This window comes from Lepus europaeus, chromosome 20, assembly GCF_033115175.1.
Source record: "Lepus europaeus isolate LE1 chromosome 20, mLepTim1.pri, whole genome shotgun sequence".
Lineage (NCBI taxonomy): Eukaryota > Metazoa > Chordata > Mammalia > Lagomorpha > Leporidae > Lepus > Lepus europaeus.
In genome coordinates, this window is record NC_084846.1 from 59873045 (window position 1) to 59891029 (window position 17985).

The 17985-nt window shown below is 46.3% G+C and overlaps 1 protein-coding gene across 2 annotated transcripts in view; it reads right to left on the minus strand.

Moving 5' to 3' along the window:
- Positions 1–1059: 1059 nt before the first annotated feature.
- Positions 1060–17985, minus strand: part of GRM3 (glutamate metabotropic receptor 3) — a 91724-nt gene continuing 74798 nt past the window's right edge. Inside the window, exons 3-4 of one of the 2 annotated variants that reach the window (XM_062179108.1) lie at positions 14393–14567; positions 1060–1174 (exon numbers count right to left, since the gene is read on the minus strand). In XM_062179108.1, the coding sequence (XP_062035092.1) occupies positions 1060–1174; positions 14393–14567 (290 nt within the window). The remainder of the gene's footprint in view (positions 1175–14392; positions 14568–17985) is intronic. The other variant, XM_062179107.1, reaches the window with a different exon arrangement.

Here is a 17985-nt window from a genome sequence, read left to right on the forward strand (position 1 = left end):
AAGGATGTGGTTAAAAAGCCAGTGTGTATGTTATTGTCAGACATGGAGACGGCTGTATTTAGGTATTGCAGCCAGTCAATTTCTGATCGTTGAGTCCTGTAAAGAATTCTGAATATGCTCCCAACTCCCCAGCAGGCAACAGCTGGAATTCAGGGTGTGCTTGGCTGTGAAGAGAAGCACAGTTAGACAAAATCTGTCAGCACTGAAAGTAGGAATGAAGGTGGCCTCGTAGTAAACACCCAAGTCGGGATCCAGTGTCCTGTAGTGGAGGGCCTGGATTTGAGTCTTGGCTGGACTTCTGGTTCTTGTTTCCTGCTAGTGTACACACTGGAAAGCATCAGTGATGGGTCAACTAGTCAGGTCTTTGCCACCCATGTGGGAGACCTGCACTGGGTTCCTTGTTCCTGGTTTTGGCCTGGTCCAGCTTCAGCCATTGCAGATATTTGGGGAGTAAACCAGCAGATGTGATATCTGTCCTATCCCCACCCCCCACACACACTTTCTCTCAAATAAATAATAGCATTAAAAACAAATAAATGATTTGAAGTCCACTTATTCAAAATACCATGAGTGATTCAAAAAGAACAAACTATTATCCACCATGCTGGAAAACCTTTAAGGTTTTATTCTCAACATCTTTACATTAATACAGATGCTTTTTATTTTGTGCTGAGAAAAACAATCTGTTACACATAATGTAACTTCAATATACAACATAGAAACTCATCCTAAATTAGTTACAACAAGGACCTACAAAAAACTTCATAGGAAAAAAAGTTACCTAATATTGCCACCATAGTTTTTTAGTAGACTGACCCTGTCAGACCCTGTCATCCATGCTCTGCTCTGTAAACAATGGTTATTTCCATTTTCAGGGGGTGGGGTGGGGAGGGGGTTGTTAATAATAGGGGCACTAAAATCAGCCTAGAAAGTTCTAGCACATCACTAAATACTGTACAGTCCTCAAAAATAATTTATTGTACTGTTGCTAAAAAAAGGTACTAGGGTTGCTCTTTTTGCTCTTTTCCACACTCTGGAGCTGCACGTGAGCACATTTGTCTAACAGTCTACAAACACGACAACTGCACGGCAATTCACAGTCACAGGGATGAGGTGGTGGAGTCGAGGACTTCCCGCCCATTGCACACGGTTGGCACGTATGTGCTCGCAGGGGCTGCAAAACAGAAGGGCACAGAAGCTCAGAGTTAGGCAAGGGGCCACAAACGTAACGGCACCGATAATCACAAACACTGAGTTAAAATTAAAGGCTCGTTTTAACTTGTCTTTCAGAAAATGGTAAATGATGTGATGCCACAGCCGTCAGCTTTCTAAATATGTTTTGTGCAAGGTTGCTTTATACCCTGGGGCATTCCTTCTCTAATTTCATACCCCTTGGAGAGAACTTATATTGAAACAAGAAAATTTATTATTAAAAGAATTCACTTATGGGTTAAAAATTACCTTTGGTCCTTTATGAACTGGTTAAAATACAATGTACAGAATTGAAAGCTCAATGTGATTTTATTACTGATTATTAAATTATTCACTCTAATTAGTTTTGTTTGGTCTGGTTACGGATGGCTCTTCTGTGAATCATCTGTGAACTCTGCTGCCTTAGAGAATGGTCTGTAATATTTTCATTGTTCAGGTGGAAAACCCAAGTGAAAATACTAGCAAGGGAGGTGGTACAGAGAGCTTCAAAACGTTCTAGAGAAGGAAGATATTCCATAGGGGCGATACCCCTATTGACCCGTAGGGGCCAATGCTGTTATGGTGTGTGTAGAATAGGGTTATGTATGTTCATCTTTTTATGACACTTCATTTTCCCTGATACAATTCTTAGCTATTAACTTGTTGGTAAAGTTTTGTTTATATGGGAAATCTAGGTACAGAGCAGTTGTATGTGTTCTTCCCCATTCTCCTCTGGAGAAAACCTTGTAGCCAAGAGAAGATGTCAAAGAGGTGAACTTCCACTGTGGTTAAGGTCTTTCCACATCCCAGCTCTTGGCCTGGCTCTCTGGATATACTCTGACCAGCAGGAGCTGATTATCTAGGCTACTTGACACAGATCAAATTGCCCAGTGCTCTGTCCTACACTTTAAGGGCATATTCTTCAGTTAATTAGCACATAAACTAATTTCATCCTACAATGTTCATGCCTGATGATGGACATATTCTTGGCCCATAAACCTGCATAGGAATTTCTGTGAACAAAAAAGATGTAACGGTTATGAAGTGTGAGGTGGTGTACCATTCAGTAGGGGAGTTGTCACCATGGTTGTGGCCCTGAGATTTTTTTCCAGCAGGTACACCTCTAGGGGGACTGCAGCCCCTTACATTTGATTCGTTTACTTGGCTTGTATGGGAGGATACCTATGAAGTCAGTTCAGTGACTTCCTGAAGTTACTATGAAGTCAGGTGGCATACTAATAACTCTTCTGGAGTTTTTTTTCCCCCTCTAATGGTTGTTAGGATCAGATTCAGTTTTATTTACATTATGAGCTCCTTAAAAGCTACTATGTCTTTGCAGCCAGTGATGCCATAATATACACATCGTGGAACTGCTAGGATGAAGAAATTTTTAACACAATGTGTGCTAGATAAATACCTGATGGACAGTAGTCAGGATAAGAATTCCAAGTGTGAGGGCGTCACTAGGTTCTTTGCAAAGTGTTTTCATATACTTTATCTAATTCCAGCTTCATCAAAGCTAGGTGAGGTAAGAGAAAGAATAAGACGAAGTGAAATTCAAATTTGATGAGGTCACTCGAGATGTAGGCGAGCACCACAGGTGATCCAGTGTGAGCTCGTTCTGCAGCCCCCTTGCATCCCGCTGCTGCCAACACCTGCGCGTGGTAGTTCAACAGACATGTTCAAGTCGGAACTCTTGCTTCCCTAAGCTGTCCCCATTTGTTGTTCATGTCTTTGGTCAGTGGTCTCACTATCCGGTCACTTGCCCAAACCAAAAGTCTAAAAGTTATGCTTCGTTCTTTCTGTCTCTCTACCCCTCTACCCATGTCAGACCTTTAGCCAGGCCCCATTGGTCTTCCACACCTAAGCACTTTGATCTCTGCAGCCACCTGCCTCGCCCAGGTCACCATCATCTTTCTCCTGAACACTGCCAACAGCTGCACTACTGGCATTGCTGGTCCTACTCATGCCAGCTTGCAGGTGCTCCCTGGACAGCGATGGGAGTGTTCTCAAATGAAGTCCCCTGTCCACATATACCTTCAGTGGCTTCCCTTTGCGATCTATCTCCTTGCTCTGGCTTATAAATCCCAGTTGGATCTGTGTGTCTGTGTTTATCTCCTTCCATGTTTTTTTCTTCCCTTTTTGGTTTTTGTCCTCAGAGTCGGTTTCTGAACTCTGTATTTGCAGCAGCCGCCTCAGCCAGGGAGATTCTTCCCTCTGATCTGCACACGCCTGGCTCCTTCTTGTCCCCCACATCTGAACAGCCACTTCTTCAGAAAGGCCGTTGTCGGGCCACCCAATCGATCTCAAGTGTCTGTTGTATCACTCAGTTTGAAACCTCAGCTTAGCCCAGTGGTTGCTGCCTGACTGTTTTCTAACTTGTTACCCTTATGTTACTGGCAGTATCCTCCATTCTCTACTAGAACATGCAGGAGCTTTGTTTCAGTATTTTATCATTAGTGGTGCTCATGGACTAGACCCTCTGTGAAATGAGTCCTGAGAGCCCATGCCAATGTTTGCATGCCCAAGAGTGAGGAAACCCAAGACGTCTCAAGAAAGAAATCATCTTTTAACCTGAGACAGTGACCGAGGATGTGAGGCCTGCGGGCAGCCTTCCTTCATGACAGGGGAGCCTGTCTGCTTCTGGAGCCCCACCGTCCCAATGGCCATCAACCACCTCTGCAGAAGGCTGGCCCGGGCTGAGCTCCCCAGGCGTGCTGCCTTTGACAATTTGACTAATCCCTTTATCTTTCCCAGGATCAGGGGTTATTATTTCTGCGAAGCCTTTTCATTTCCAGGGGTTGAGGAGGAAGAAGGACACCTCACGGGGCTAAGTCCAGGAGCACAGAGGGCTGGCATGGGAGCGCCCGCTCCGTGTACCTCGGACAAGCCCAACACCCTCGCGCCCTGCAGTTCTCAGGACTGTTAGAAACGTGCTCCCGTGTCCCACTCCTACTGTGGAACTTGATGTCCTTCTATTCTTTGAGGTGTGCTTTCGCCATCTACTTGCTCACTGTGTTCTAATTTCTTAAAGACTGAATGTATTTTGACTAGCGTGGTAAGAAGTACTGGTGCTACAAAGGCTAGCTGTAGGAAAATCCTCAGGTTTTAGTTTAAAATACTATCATGCACCCTACGGACATCATTATGGAAGTTTCAAGAATAATTTTGAGTCATCTGCTTGCTCTGTGGGGACATGAAAGGGAATGCCCTATGTCAGAATGCCTAAACTCTTTGAGAGGAAGATAATAGAAATTCAAGGTTTTCTTATAAGAAATAACAGCAGCAAAGACACTCGGGAGACTCTTTCTGCAGCTGCTTTCCCCTCAAACCTTTTGAGTGTGATGAAGGGAACTCTAACTTCTGTTTTTCTGCTTCCCTTTTATTATTTTATCTGTAGCTTTTGCCAGTGTACTTTGTTATGTAAAAACATATTCTCATTTTTGTGCATGCTGTGAATATAGTGGAGGGAATTATAGTTTTATGAGTTTACTATCTCAATTACTTTGCATTTCATAAATATTTTACATATGCCTCTCATATTGGTCCATCTGTTATTCCCCAAGGTAGCACACTTGATGTGGAAGAGCAAAGTAATAATGTGTGTGTATGTGTGTGTGTGTGTGAGAGATGAGCTTTTGCTAGTATTCTGATGAAATTCTCACCAGATTTTTCATGGTGAAAGGTTAACCCACCTTCTTAAGTGTGCGTAAGCAGATTTCTATAACCATCCTTTGTGGCAGAAATGAGTGGCACACAGCTCATTCTTGGTTCCTGGGGCCTGGGGTACCAGAAGCTGTTAGTTTCCTTAGACTCAGCTGTGCTTTTGACATTTAAAGTGAACACGGAAGATAACTGAAAAAGACCTCGTCGCTTCCACTCTTTCACAGCCTGGGTTGCTTCATCAACTTGGCGAAGCTCTAGAGATCAGCACAGCCAAAGTGACACCTTTGTCTCTGTGAGATCCACTTGTCTTCCACCAGTAATGCACAGGCTCACTAGGCTTTCGTGAAAATGACTTTTTTTTTTCCAGGTAACTGGGCCCTTAGTCAAGGCTAAACATACTTATATAATATGTTTTTATGGATGCCAACCTTTTATAATTCAGTGGCTGAGCCAGGTTCCTGAGAATCAGTGTGTTACTGTTACTGTATAATGTATCACACTTGGAAAGGAAGAAAGCAAACATTTCAAGAGAATGGACATCCCACTTTGCCCCCATCTGTTCCATTTCCTTGCTCCTGGTGACCCCAAATGGTTTTTCCCAGGATGTCTGCTTGTTTAGATATTTGGATGTTATGGTCGTGGGATCCATTCTCCACCAGCTGTGCGGTGCCTTTCCTTTCTGCTTTGTCACTGGACCCTTTTCTTACGCACCACCTCCATTTCACTTGTGCTAGGGTGCCTGGTCCCACTCGGGAGATGTCCATCTATCTGTTAATATACGTTGCCTGGGAAGATGATGACACTGCCGGCCACTGGTCTGGGAGCCTCGCTGCATCAGGGACTTCACAGTGGAGGACATAAGAAACAGTGTCAGAAGGGGCTTCCTCTTTGTGACTCAAAGTGGACTCAAGCTATAAGATTTAAGAGGAAACCATATTCAGTTATGCTGTGGGGTACACATCTGATCTGCAAATGCCAGATTTAGTTTCCAAATGTGGAGTCAGAACTGTGGGAAAGCGAAGGCTTCTTCATTCCATGATTCTTTTCTTGTGAGACAAGATTCATGGAAAGAGAAAATAGATCAGAGCCAATTTTATGACCCAAGATACAACTTAATTACCTTATCTACGGGAGGTTCACTTGGTTTTTGGCTAAACACCTTACTGATTATTGCCACATCACGGAGTTGGCTTTTTTTTGCTCTTGTTTATTTTAATTCTCTCCTTCCTCCTCAAAAAGTGCAAAACCAGATATGCAGTGAATAATTCATTAATGAAAGGTCTCGGTAATTTCTGTACTGTTCTACCCAGTCCACGTCCTTCTCACCCCCTCTTGGTTGCCTGTTATCTCTTGTTTCTCCTCCTCTTTACCCAAATGTGGTTTTAGACAAAGAATCAAACTTCTTCACCCTGAGGCTCAACTGCTATGAGCTGCATGTGCTCCTGTTGCCCAGGGACCAGTGGCTAAAGCCCACAGCATTGAACTCTGACAAATGATGTCACACACCAGCCCTCCGTTCTAGTGCGGCGAATGCTCTGAACCTCATCCTCAGATTATATACCGTGTTCCGACACCACAGTGCCGTTGGTCCTGTCTAAGCCAACCACACTTGGACTGTGCAATTGCTTCCTAAGTGATCTGGGCTGCAGGGATGCTTTTAGGGTCATGGTCATGCCATGTCACTCAGCCGGTGAACGCTGCTAGTGCTTTCCCGTTTCTCTCATGAGAAGAGTGAGCTCCTTGCCATAGTCCTCAAAGTCCTCCGGGATCTCCTCCCTCTCTGTCCTCATCTCCTCTCATCTTCACCCTTTGGCCTTTCCCCTAGCCACACTGGCTTCTTTGGTGTCCTCCTAACATTGAATCTTTGCATCTTCTCTTCCCTGTGCCTGGCGTGTCTTTCCCTCAGATATCAGCTTGGTTCACTGTTTCCTTCCTCTCTTTGCTCAAATGTCATCTTATCAGAGAGGCCTTTCCTGACACTTCTTACAAAACAGTAACTCTCCCTAGCTTCCTCGTCCATTCCCCATATCAGTGTCTCCACATCACTTAACACACCTGATGCATTTCATTTGATGGCTTTGTCTGTCTGTGGCCTCCTATGGTCCAATTAGAATGCAAGGGCCATGAGGGTAGAATTTGTTTCCATCTTTCTCACATCTCCAGTGCTTATAGCCTAGAGCTGAGACTCAGCCCATTTCTGCAGTGTGTGGGTGAGCTGAAAGTGGCTCCCAATCACACTGGTCACATTCATGTGGTCAAGTGCTGTTCTCCCAAGCCACCTGAAATTATAATAGGCAGGGCACACACCTCCAACCCACTCAGAAATGTTCTCCAAAGAATTTCACTGAAAGTGAAAGCAAGCAGGATGGAAGACAACCAGATCCAGTGCTTGCTGTTTGAAGGGACTAAGCATCTGAAACTAACTTGGGCAATTGCAGATTATGTATTTCTTTTATAGAATGAGCTTGTCTGCATCGTTCTGAGCATGGAGCATGTTCCCAAAGACATTTCATAAATTAGGGGTTGCATGGAAATGTGTGTGACAATAGGTGTGTGTCATAAATATTGAACTCTCTGGATAAGGAACTTTCTGAGTTTGCATTCTTTCTAAATGGATGAGGATGGCGGAATTATGCAATGTAATCTAATTCAAGAAAATGAGACTTGCTCTTAAGAATTAGGTCTCTGACACAGATGCTGAGCCAGTCGCTACAAACTGTATTCCATTCTTTATTTTTGCCAAGGCATGGATTCTGAGAGACCTGTGGGCAGCCCCTCTGGAAGATCCTGCCTCTGTGTGTGCAGCTGGGTTGTGGGGACCATGAGGGTGTCGGATGGACATGGTTTATCATGGTGAACTCCTCAACATGGAGCTTTTGGGACGAATGCAAGTCTGTCACCCATGCTGACAGAACAAGATGCCATCAGGAGTGGACACTTTTTAAAAGAAATCCATTGACTTGCAGATGCTGAGATCCTCACTGTCATATTAGAAGTTGAATTTTGTAACTGAACTTGGGCAGAAAATTCAGAGGGGCCGAGGAGCGATATAGCAGCTTTTGAGAGTTTCGGCTGTGACTTCAGTTACCAAATTCTTTAGGTATCTAAGAGGTTAAGGCTCCAGTTTTCTCATCTAGAAATATTATTAGAATAAATGATCCTTAGTGGCCCTTCCAGCTCCAGGCTCTAGTGGGCTGCATTTGATTAGGGGAAATCTAGCAAAATAAGGGCTTGAAAAGAGCAGTTGTGAGACATCCAGTGGCAGTGTCAATAGAAGAGAAGAGAGGTACTAAATACCAGCTCACTGTGCATACAAGGCTTCCTGTGATACCTGGAGACTCTAGCCCCCTGCTGTCATGAGGAAGGAAGTGCAAGGCAACGGAACAAACTTCTTGGAGGTGCTGTGGCTTTTCAAAGGGGGCAAGTGTGTTGACATGTATCTGAACCGGATGCCTTCGGTACCTCTGTCTGGAAGCAGATGGCTTCACTTGTTAAATACCATAGGTTCATCTTGCATTATCCACTGAGAATCTGGGTGCATTATTTTCTAATGCCCATGGCTAGCAAGCCTGTTGATTCAGTCTGGGCTACCAAATAACTTGCTAGTTTTCCTGGCCAGGCCAGTGTGTGGTGTGATTATTGGACTCGCTGTCTTCAGAGACTTGGTCACTTACACTACAAGTGTGGCCCTCGTGTGCTTGCTTTCTGTTAGAAATTATCCTGTGACTCAAGGAGATCTGTCTATACTGCTGCTTGATTTTTTATCATGTAAAAATACTGTATAATAAAGAATAATTCTATTAATGGAGCAGTTCACACATTATCACCTAGACAAATAACTTTCTGAATAAGGTTTTGCAGAGGCAATCAATCTGCATATGCCTACAGCTCCCCAGGGACCTGAATCTGGGCATCATTAGTTAGCAGAAGCCTCTTGGAAAGATCGCTACAAGTGGGAGAATCACACAGCCCTCTCGGACCAAGTGTAGGTACGTGACAGCTGTGAAGACAATGGGTGCACCTCGTTTCTCACCTCTCTCTCTCTCCACGCTATGCAGATACAAAATCGTATTAGTGCCAATATTCTGGCCCACATGGTTCCTACAAGGTTTATGCTGCAAACCTCACAGGCGTGCCTTGCTTGTCTCCTTCAGTGATGTGCCGTTCCGCTTGTACTGCCAGTGTACAGTCTTGATCGACTGTCCTTGGGAAGCGGCTCTGGGAAGGCCTTTGACCTCTGCTCCTTTTCATCCATATACAAAGGATGTTTGCTTATGTGTGTGGGTGTGGGAGCAGCATCTGAAGCAAGAGTCCAGGACTGCAAGGTCTCTGGGTTATCCTGCTGTGGGAAGGAGCGTGCTTACTTTTAGTGTCTGCTTTCCAAGTGGCCCGCTGCTTCTGTGCTGGAAGTGCTTTTCCTTGAAGGGTTCCAGAGACAGATCAGGAAGTACAAGGAGGCCGCAAAACGTTCATGGAAAAATGGAATCGGAAGGTAATGCTGATTTTCCCTGAACTCTTGGACACCTCCCACCCCTTATAACGATAGGTATTCAGGGCATCACTCCTCGAGTGAAACCAGTGCCTGGTTCCTCTTCCATGGTCCTCCCTGCACTGCACTGATATCAGCAGATGAAGCACACCAGGATGTTTTGTGCTGAGGTTCTCAAAATATTTCCCTTGGAGCACTTCCACTGGCCCAGCTGGGGCATCTGTTAAAACCAGATTTCTGGCCTTTGCCCGAGACCACAAGAATCAGAACACCCCGGGGTGGGGCCAGAGACTCTCCATTTCAAAGAGGACATTTTTTTTTTTTTTTTGGTACACAAATATTTGGGAACTATTTATCTATGGATAAACTTAATGGAGAAGGGTTAAGGTTGTATTTATTTTCATTATTCTGATTCCCACTGTATCATTAATCAGACACAACTTGTTCTCTTTTGCACATAACAACACGTAAAACATTTCTCAGACAGTGAGTTTTCCAAGATATCCTAAACCATGTTATTTCTTCTAAGCCTGCTTCTGAGTTTGTTTGTGCTTCTCCATCCCTTTGGGGCGGTTGTTTGAAAACCCAATACCAAGGCCCCTTTTGCTATTAACCATCTTAGCTGCTGTCAGGAGGCTCATTGTGGCTCCAGAGTGATGTGAGATTTCTGCCCTACTCTGGCCAGAGAATTAGCCGGGGATTACTGGGTTGTTCCTTCCTCTCTGGGTGACTTCTTGGTATCGCATGGGATTAAGTGTGTCAAGTAGCTTTAATCCCTGATGAGAGTGCAGAAATGGATTAATTCAGGATTTGAAGAGTGTGGCATAATAAAAATAGACAGATTTTTTGACAGCTTGATGTATGTCCCTGAATCTGGGCAGGCTCTGTCATAACTTTAATGAACAAAAATGGTACCAGTTACACATGCCAGTTCCCTAGCCGGGCCAGAGTCTACTTGGCCTCTTATGGAACATGTTCTCTGGGAACCCACATGGAGAGGCTTCCTACCAAGGCGCCAAGGCTAGGAGTGAAACCATCATGGAACCTCCAGATCAGCTCAGTCTCAGCCGCAAACCACAGAAGGACCCCGTCAAGACCTCCTGAAGCAGATGAACAGCCCAGACCAGCCCTGCCTGAATTCCTGACCCAAAATTCCAGGAGAGGTGATAGAAGAGTTGTAAACCACTACATTAAGGGAGGTTTGTTGTGTGTGTGTAGATAACTAAATGCAGAGGGGAGGGTGGTAATCCTGTTGTCGCTAGCTTACCCTCATCTGTACATGGGGTTGTTATTCTCTGATGTCTAGAGTGAGTGAGTCTGAAAACCAGCGGCAGCATTGGTAACAAAAGGTCTGCGTGTCCCACATCGGCATGTTTGGCTGCTGACTCCAGTAGACCCTGGGAAGCAGCAGTGATGGCTCAGGTAATTGGGTTCCTGCCATTCATACAGGAGACCCAGATTCCATTCCTGGCACCTGGCTTTGGTCCCTGCGCAGCTCTGGCTGTAGCAGGTATTTGGAGGATAAACCGGCAGATGGTGAAGAGGTCACTCTGTCTGCCTTTGTCTCTCTACCTTTCTGATCACACATCAATAGTACTAAGAAAAACTTGTCGCCCACTGTAATAAAGTGCCAGCATAACACCTACAGAATAGCATGTTATGTACAACTGGAGTAAAATACATGTTCACCTAAACTCAGAGCAGCTTAGGGATTTTTTTTTCTTGAGTTAGAAAACAACATAGTTCCTAATATTTCAGGGAGTGATGGATATAAACTGAGCTGTGTATATAATGGAGGAAACAGACACCGAGATGTTAAATGGTTGCTGAAGCTCCCACCACAGGGAGTCAGTAACATATCCACATTGAGATTGGTGGCTTTCAAAGGCAATAAACACATTTTACCTGGGCTTGGTGCACACATGTACGAGAGTCTTCATGACTCACCTTCATTATATGTAGTGTGCTATGAAGATTTTCTACTCCATTTGCTTTTTTTTTTTTTTTTTTTTACAGGCAGAGTGGACAGTGAGAGAGAGACAGAGAGAAAGGTCTTCCTTTGCCGTTGGTTCACCCCTCAATGGCCACTGCAGCCGGCGTACCGCGCTGATCCGAAGGCAGGAGCCAGGGGCTTATCCTGGTCTCCCATGGGGTGTAGGGCCCAAGCACTTGAGCCATCCTCCACTGCACTCCCGGGCCACAGCAGAGAGCTGGCTTGGAAGAGGGGCAACCGGGACAGAATCCGGTGCCCCGACTGGGACTAGAACCTGGTGTGCCGGCGCCGCTAGGCAGAGGATTAGCCTATTGAGCCGCGGTGCTGGCCTCCATTTGCTTTTTAAGAACACTGGTGAAACGTAACAAACTCAAAGCTCACTAATGCGTCACCAACTCTTGCAGGGCGGTGGGTAATGCCCAGTCCAAGGGCTGTGTAAGGCCCACAAAGTCATGTGGTCTGGCGCAGCTAAGGTGACTGTAGACGGGAATCGAAATTCAATACATCTACAGCAGGCTAATTTTTAAGTGATAATTCTGCATGGCCTGTGAGCGATGCTGTAAATATCCAAATGCCCCTTGGCAGAAGCAAAGGCTCCGCACCTCTTCTGGAATATGAGAAACATCCTGGACGTGAAACCTCATGGGGCAGAGGACTCTGTCCTGTGCATTCCTGGGTGCGCAGTGCTTGGAAATTTTTGGTGTATAGCAGATACTCAAGAATTGAATGAATGAATTTAGTGACATTAGTTCTGACTTATTAAAATGGAAAGGATCCAATAGCAAGACAGGAAATCCAGGGCCCACTGTTGACTTGTGCATCATTGTATGTTTTTGAGAAGTAATGTCAATTTTCAATTTTCTCTCCTACAAAATAAAACTTGTGATGTCTGATTCTCATGAGAATAAAACACGTCCACAAAGGTAAAGCTACTTGAATAAAATAGAATTACAAACAATAGGTGAATGTGTTTGTTACTTACGTACTTTGAAATGCCTAGAGATATCATATGTATTCTTCAGTTTGTCAGTATCTGAATTAATTAGGGGAATATTAACGAAACAGTGGGATCTGAATTTAGACTTTTTAAATGAAAGACAATTTATTGACCAAATATGTTGGGTTAGGTTGGCATCTCCTTGAAGCACTGAGTCACTATCAGAATGACAGGCTGAACAATGGCTTAAGCAGTCACGGCCCATTGTCTTTGTATAAAAGGCTATTTCTGAAGAGAGACTTCATTGGACCAAGTGCTCTTGTTATTGTCTAGGAATTTACTAAAACTCACTCAGTGGATGTGATAGAAAATGCTGCCATTTCTAAATTGCTGAGGTTTGGATGCATGAGATTTTGAACATCTGTTGGAGACTTAGGGACTGTTAAGTCGTTCCAATAATGGCCAGTGGCTCTCTCCCAGCTGTCAAAAGGAGAACTTTTGCCCAGAGCTAACTGTTTTCCACACACACTGGCATGAGTTTCCCTCATCCTCTTTGTAGAGCCCACCAAGCGCCTGGCACCATGGGAACTTTCCCAGTTTGCTTTCTGTGAGCGGCAGCACGACACTGTGGGGCTGGGTGCACAAGTGTGGAAACCAGAGGGACTGACTAAACTGGGACTGTGACCCTGGGAGAGTTCCTTTGTGCTTGTTAAATAGGATACATTGTGCACACACATGCACACACTGCCATGCAGAGTACTAAGCACAACACCCAACATGTAGAGATCACTTAATAGATGGCAGCTCCTTTCAGCTGTTATTTTTACTGCTTTTATTGCTGTCAGTCCTTGCTTATTTAGACTAGCTAGCTGTGACTGTTGGGTTGCTAAAGAAGAGCTCTGTTTGCTCAGGAAATACATATGTTTCTCTAAGAGCCAAGGAAAGCCAGTTCATGGATCATACCATACACTGGGAATGTAGCTGGAAGGATGGTAACAACCAAGGGTGGTATGTGCAGTGCATCATGGAACCTGTGCTCTCAGCCTGTCAATCTTCCTTCTGTTTGCTGGGCACAGGTTGCCCTGGTAAATCTGTACTTTGTTGGAGAAATTGGGGCACTAATGTGATTGCTCTCCCTGTGATGCTGAGTTATTTTGAAGTATCTTTCTAATCGACTCCAGGCAAAATTGTGAAGTAGTCATTTGTCTCTGTCACTTCCAGGCCTTGCCACTGCCCCATGGCTCTACCCGCTTCTTCCTCCTTCCCCACAGTCAGCGAATTTCTCCTGCTCTCTACTACAAATTAGCTAAAAGTGGCTTAAAAGGTTGTCCCCTTAAGGTACATTTGTGCTTTAAAGAACTCTAAGGCATTAAGTTAATGGTTCTGTAAAGATAGTGTTTCAGACATTCCCAGGCCAGCAGGAGAGAAGATTTCGGACTGGGGACTTATCCTGAAATCCGTTGGTCTACACTGCCTTCTCAGCAGACTCCAAAGGGGGTATTTATATTATAGTATTTTTCCATCTTAGTTGATTACCTCCCAGTTTTAATTTCTCATGAAGCCCCTTCAGCATTTGTGTTGCATAGACCCTATGTTATTCAAGTAAACTTCAATAGTTCATGAAAAATGGAAGTAAAAGATGTCTGTTGTGATGCAAAAAAAAATCTTGAAACTCATGCAGTTTCTTTTCATAATTGGCATTTCTATGAACTTTTTAAACATCCCTTGTGGCATGCCAATATTGTGAAAACCTCTGGTCCAGCGAATGAACTTGTTCGTGATTACTTGTTCGTGATTACTTGTTGACCTGGTGCAGAACTAGAGTGGAGACTCAGTTCTCTGACTCCACAACATGGTCAAAATCCCTAGTTGCAGCTATGGGTTTAATGTCTTCCTTCCCTGTTAGATATGTGCAGATGGCTCAAACAGAAACTGACTCTTCTGTTCTCCATGGTCTCCCCAGCACCCAGGACCTCAGGCACAAGGGTTGAGTTGGTTACTTGTGATGACTGACTTGAGATTATTTGTGGGGACAGACACATGTTGCCTGTTTCCTACCAACCTGGTCCCTAAAGACAATGCCATGTGTGGAGTCGATGCTGTGTTCCATACTTACACTGAGAATATGTGGTCCCAGTTCCACTGACACTGAACCTGTTGAGATGCAGTCTGTGTGTGACCACATTCTTCTGGGGCTGGAACAGGATAATGTGCACCTTGGGTGCAAACAAACAGCCCAAGACCACGAAGCCACTCAGGCTGACGGAGATGCACATGGTTGTCGTCTGCACCTGTGAGAAAAGATCACTTTGTAAGTGCTGGACTGTAAATTCAACCAGGTGGTCACTCAAGGAGAGCCCCAGAGCAAGCCCATGGTGAAAAATCCAGGTTTACTCATAGTCCTGTTCTTGTGATAGCCAGATCAACATGGTAATTGCATTGGATCATCTGTGTTTGGGGTATTCCTGAAACACTGCTCAGGGTTTGCAAGCAAACACCATTTGTGTGGGGTGCTCCTGAATGCTTGCCAAGACTTTGCATGGGTTTTCTTATTTTGTTTGTTGTCTTTATGTTTGTACAAAGATATTTAGGCAGAACCACTGAAGTTGGAATCTGAAGCAGTAAAATATAAATATTCAACGACGAAGTGGCCAGATTGCTCATGGTTTCAGTAAATGAACTCGACTTCTTTGGGGTTTGCTATATTACAAGAGAATCTGGGTTTCCACCCCCCTTTCCTGCTCAGAGTGCTGCCGAGCAGCTACAGGTTTCCCTCCTCACTACTGCGGACACTAAAACTTCCTCCTGTGTACCTTTGCCTTCGCTTCAGGTGTCTCCCTCTGGAATGCTGATACACCTGCCTCTCTATTCAATCCTTGTGCTCGCTGGGCTTCCCTACGCCCATCCTTGACAGCACATTTTCACTCTGTTCCTCCTTCCTCCCCCTGAAAGTCTACCCTGGAACTAAGGTTTGTCATCCCTGCTCATTCTGCTCTCACTCTCCCTCTTTGCTGGCTTTGTCACTTGTCCTGGCTTCAGTTCCATAGAGTTACTGGAAAATTTCACACTAGACTACATATTTTATCACCTTCAGTGCAGAAAAGCAGAAATTAATGATTTCTTCTCCCAATTTAGGGAACCTTGACAGTCAACGCTCAGAGACAGGCACACGCAGTCACTAAATGCCACATTCCTAATGCCTTCCGGTCTCTGAACTTCCTCTCCCATCAAGGAGAGCTGAAGACTGAACCGTTGACTAGAGAAGCCACATGAGTTGAGGAGGCTTCACTCTGGTTTTGATTAAAAAATAATTCAGGCTTGTGGCCTCATTGTTTAGATTCTAAATGCTGAGAACACCTCCCTTCCTCGTCCTTTTCAGCTTCTTGTCCTCCTGAACCACTCCAGTGCCTTCCAACTTGGAGCCCCCACTTGCAGGCTCCTGTTCTTTTCTCAGCTTCTCAGAAAAGAGCCTGTCAGCCAGCTCCAAGATGTCAGCCCCGCTCAGTCGTGTAACCGACTTTTCCCACGTATGTGCGATCTGACCTGGTACTCTTGCTGCTTCAGTGAAGCCAGTGAGAAAGACACCAGATGCCATTTGAAAGTCAGTTACACGGAGAGTGAAGGGGAGGGGGAGGGGGAGGGGGAGAGGGGAGGGGAGAGGAGAGGGAGAGGGGAGAGAGGAGGGAGAGAGGGGAGAGGGGAAAGGGGAGGGGAAGGGGGAGGGGGAGAGGGGAGGGGGAGAAAGGAGAGGGGAGAGGGGAGGGAGAGAGGAGAGGGAGAGGGGGGAGGGAGAGGGGAGAGAGAGAGGGGAGAGGGAGAGGGGAGAGGGGAAAGGGGAGGAGGGAGGGGTAGGGTAGGGAGGGGAGAGGGAGAGGGGAGAGGGGAGAGGGAGAAGGGAGAAGGGAAAGAAAGAGGGGAGAGGGGAGGAGAGGGGAGGGAAAGGGGAGAGGGAGAAGGGAAGAAGAGAGGGGTAGAGGGAAGAGAGGGGAGAGGGAGAGGGAGGAGGGAGAGGGAGGGGGAGAGGGAGGGGGAGAGGGGAGAGAGAGGGGAGGGGGAGGGGGAGATAGAGAGAAGGGGGGAGAGAGAGGTGAGGGGAGGAGGAGAGAGGTGAGGGGAGGGGGGAGAGGAGGAGAGGGAGAGGGGAGAGGGGAGGGGAGAGAGGGAGAGGGGAGGGGAAGAGGGAAAGGGGAGCAGTAGGGGGAGGGGAGGGGAGAGGGGAGGGGGAGGGGAGGAGAGGAGAGGAGAGAGGGGAGGGAGAGAGGGGAAGAGAGAGGGGATGGGGGAAAGTGGAGGAGAGGGGAGAGGGGGAAGGGGAGGGGGAGAGGGGAAGGGGAAGGGTAGGGCGAGGAGAGGGAGAGGGGAGACGGAGGAGGGAGAAGGAGGGGGGAGAGGGAGAGGGGAGTGGGAGAGGGGAGAGGAAAGGGGGAGAAGGAGAGAGGAGAGGAAAGGGGGAGAGGGGAGAGGGAGCACCTGGGCCATCTTCTACTGCTTTCCCAGGCCATAGCAGAGAGCTGGATGGGAAGTGGAGCAGCCAGGACTTGAACCAGTGCCCATATGGGATGCTGGCACTATAGGCGGTGGCTTTACCCACTACGCCACAGGGCTGGCCCCCAGAGGTGTAAATTTTCAAGGGAATCTTTTCTGAAAGTCTTTCTGTAACTCTTGAAACTCCTCACACACTCTAGGAGAGGCACTTGGGGGAAAAGTGGAACTGTAACTTCTGCTCCCTCACCCGAGGCCCAGGAAGGGGAGCTTCGGTGTGGCCAGTCACACACAGTTTGAGGCGCTGCTCCAGGAGGCGGAGGCCCTGGACTGGACCTGATTCCAGCCTTGGAAATTTAGAAGGTGAGACAATGCTAGCAGTTCAAGTGGCACTGTAGGGACTTCACTGGGTTGGAATTGTCCTTTACTGCAAGGGATTCTCCAAGTCAAGGATTTCTGCATGGGAGGCAGAGAGCAATGTGCTGCTCCAGAGCCCTCGGGTGTGACCTCGGGCCTGTATAGATGAGCCTGGTGTAGCTGGGTGCTCTGGGACTGAGCATGGAGCCCCAGATGACAACTGACTCGGGGACATGCAGGAGAAACCACTGGCACCGGTCTCCTGGGAATCATCTTCCAGGCATCCTGAGGACGTTTCTTCCACCACTTGTGGACTTAGGGACCAGAGCTGAGAAGGCTACAGCTATGGGTGCACTGGGAGAACATGAGCAAGGAGAAGTCACCACGGCAGGCTGTCAGCCCCAGGAGGCAATGGCATGTCATGTCAAGAATGATTTTCATCAAAATGTAGAGCTGGACATCTAAGGGTCTTAACAGAGACAAGGTCCAGCTGAAAATGATTATGGGACTGAGGGCACCTAAGAGCGCACAAGTTCACAGGCCCACAGAAGTCCTGAGCATTTTCTTTCATGCCTCTGTTTCCAGCCAGGGATGGGCCACATGGAGGGTGACTATTCAGTGCTTGAATGGGCACCTTCGGACTTCTGTCCAGGGCTAGGGGATGGTTACCCTCACTGAATACTAAAGGGGTCAAGGCAGCAGAACAATGTGTCTTGATCACAGTTTTGCACGATATTTATTAAATATACCTGTCATAAGTTTGAAACCACCTCCCTTGATTTGTACGAAGCCTCCAGTTTCGGCTGTCCAGTTTCTTCCGTGAGTCACACTGTTGAAAGTCTGTGTTTATCTACAGTTCTGTGCTCTCTC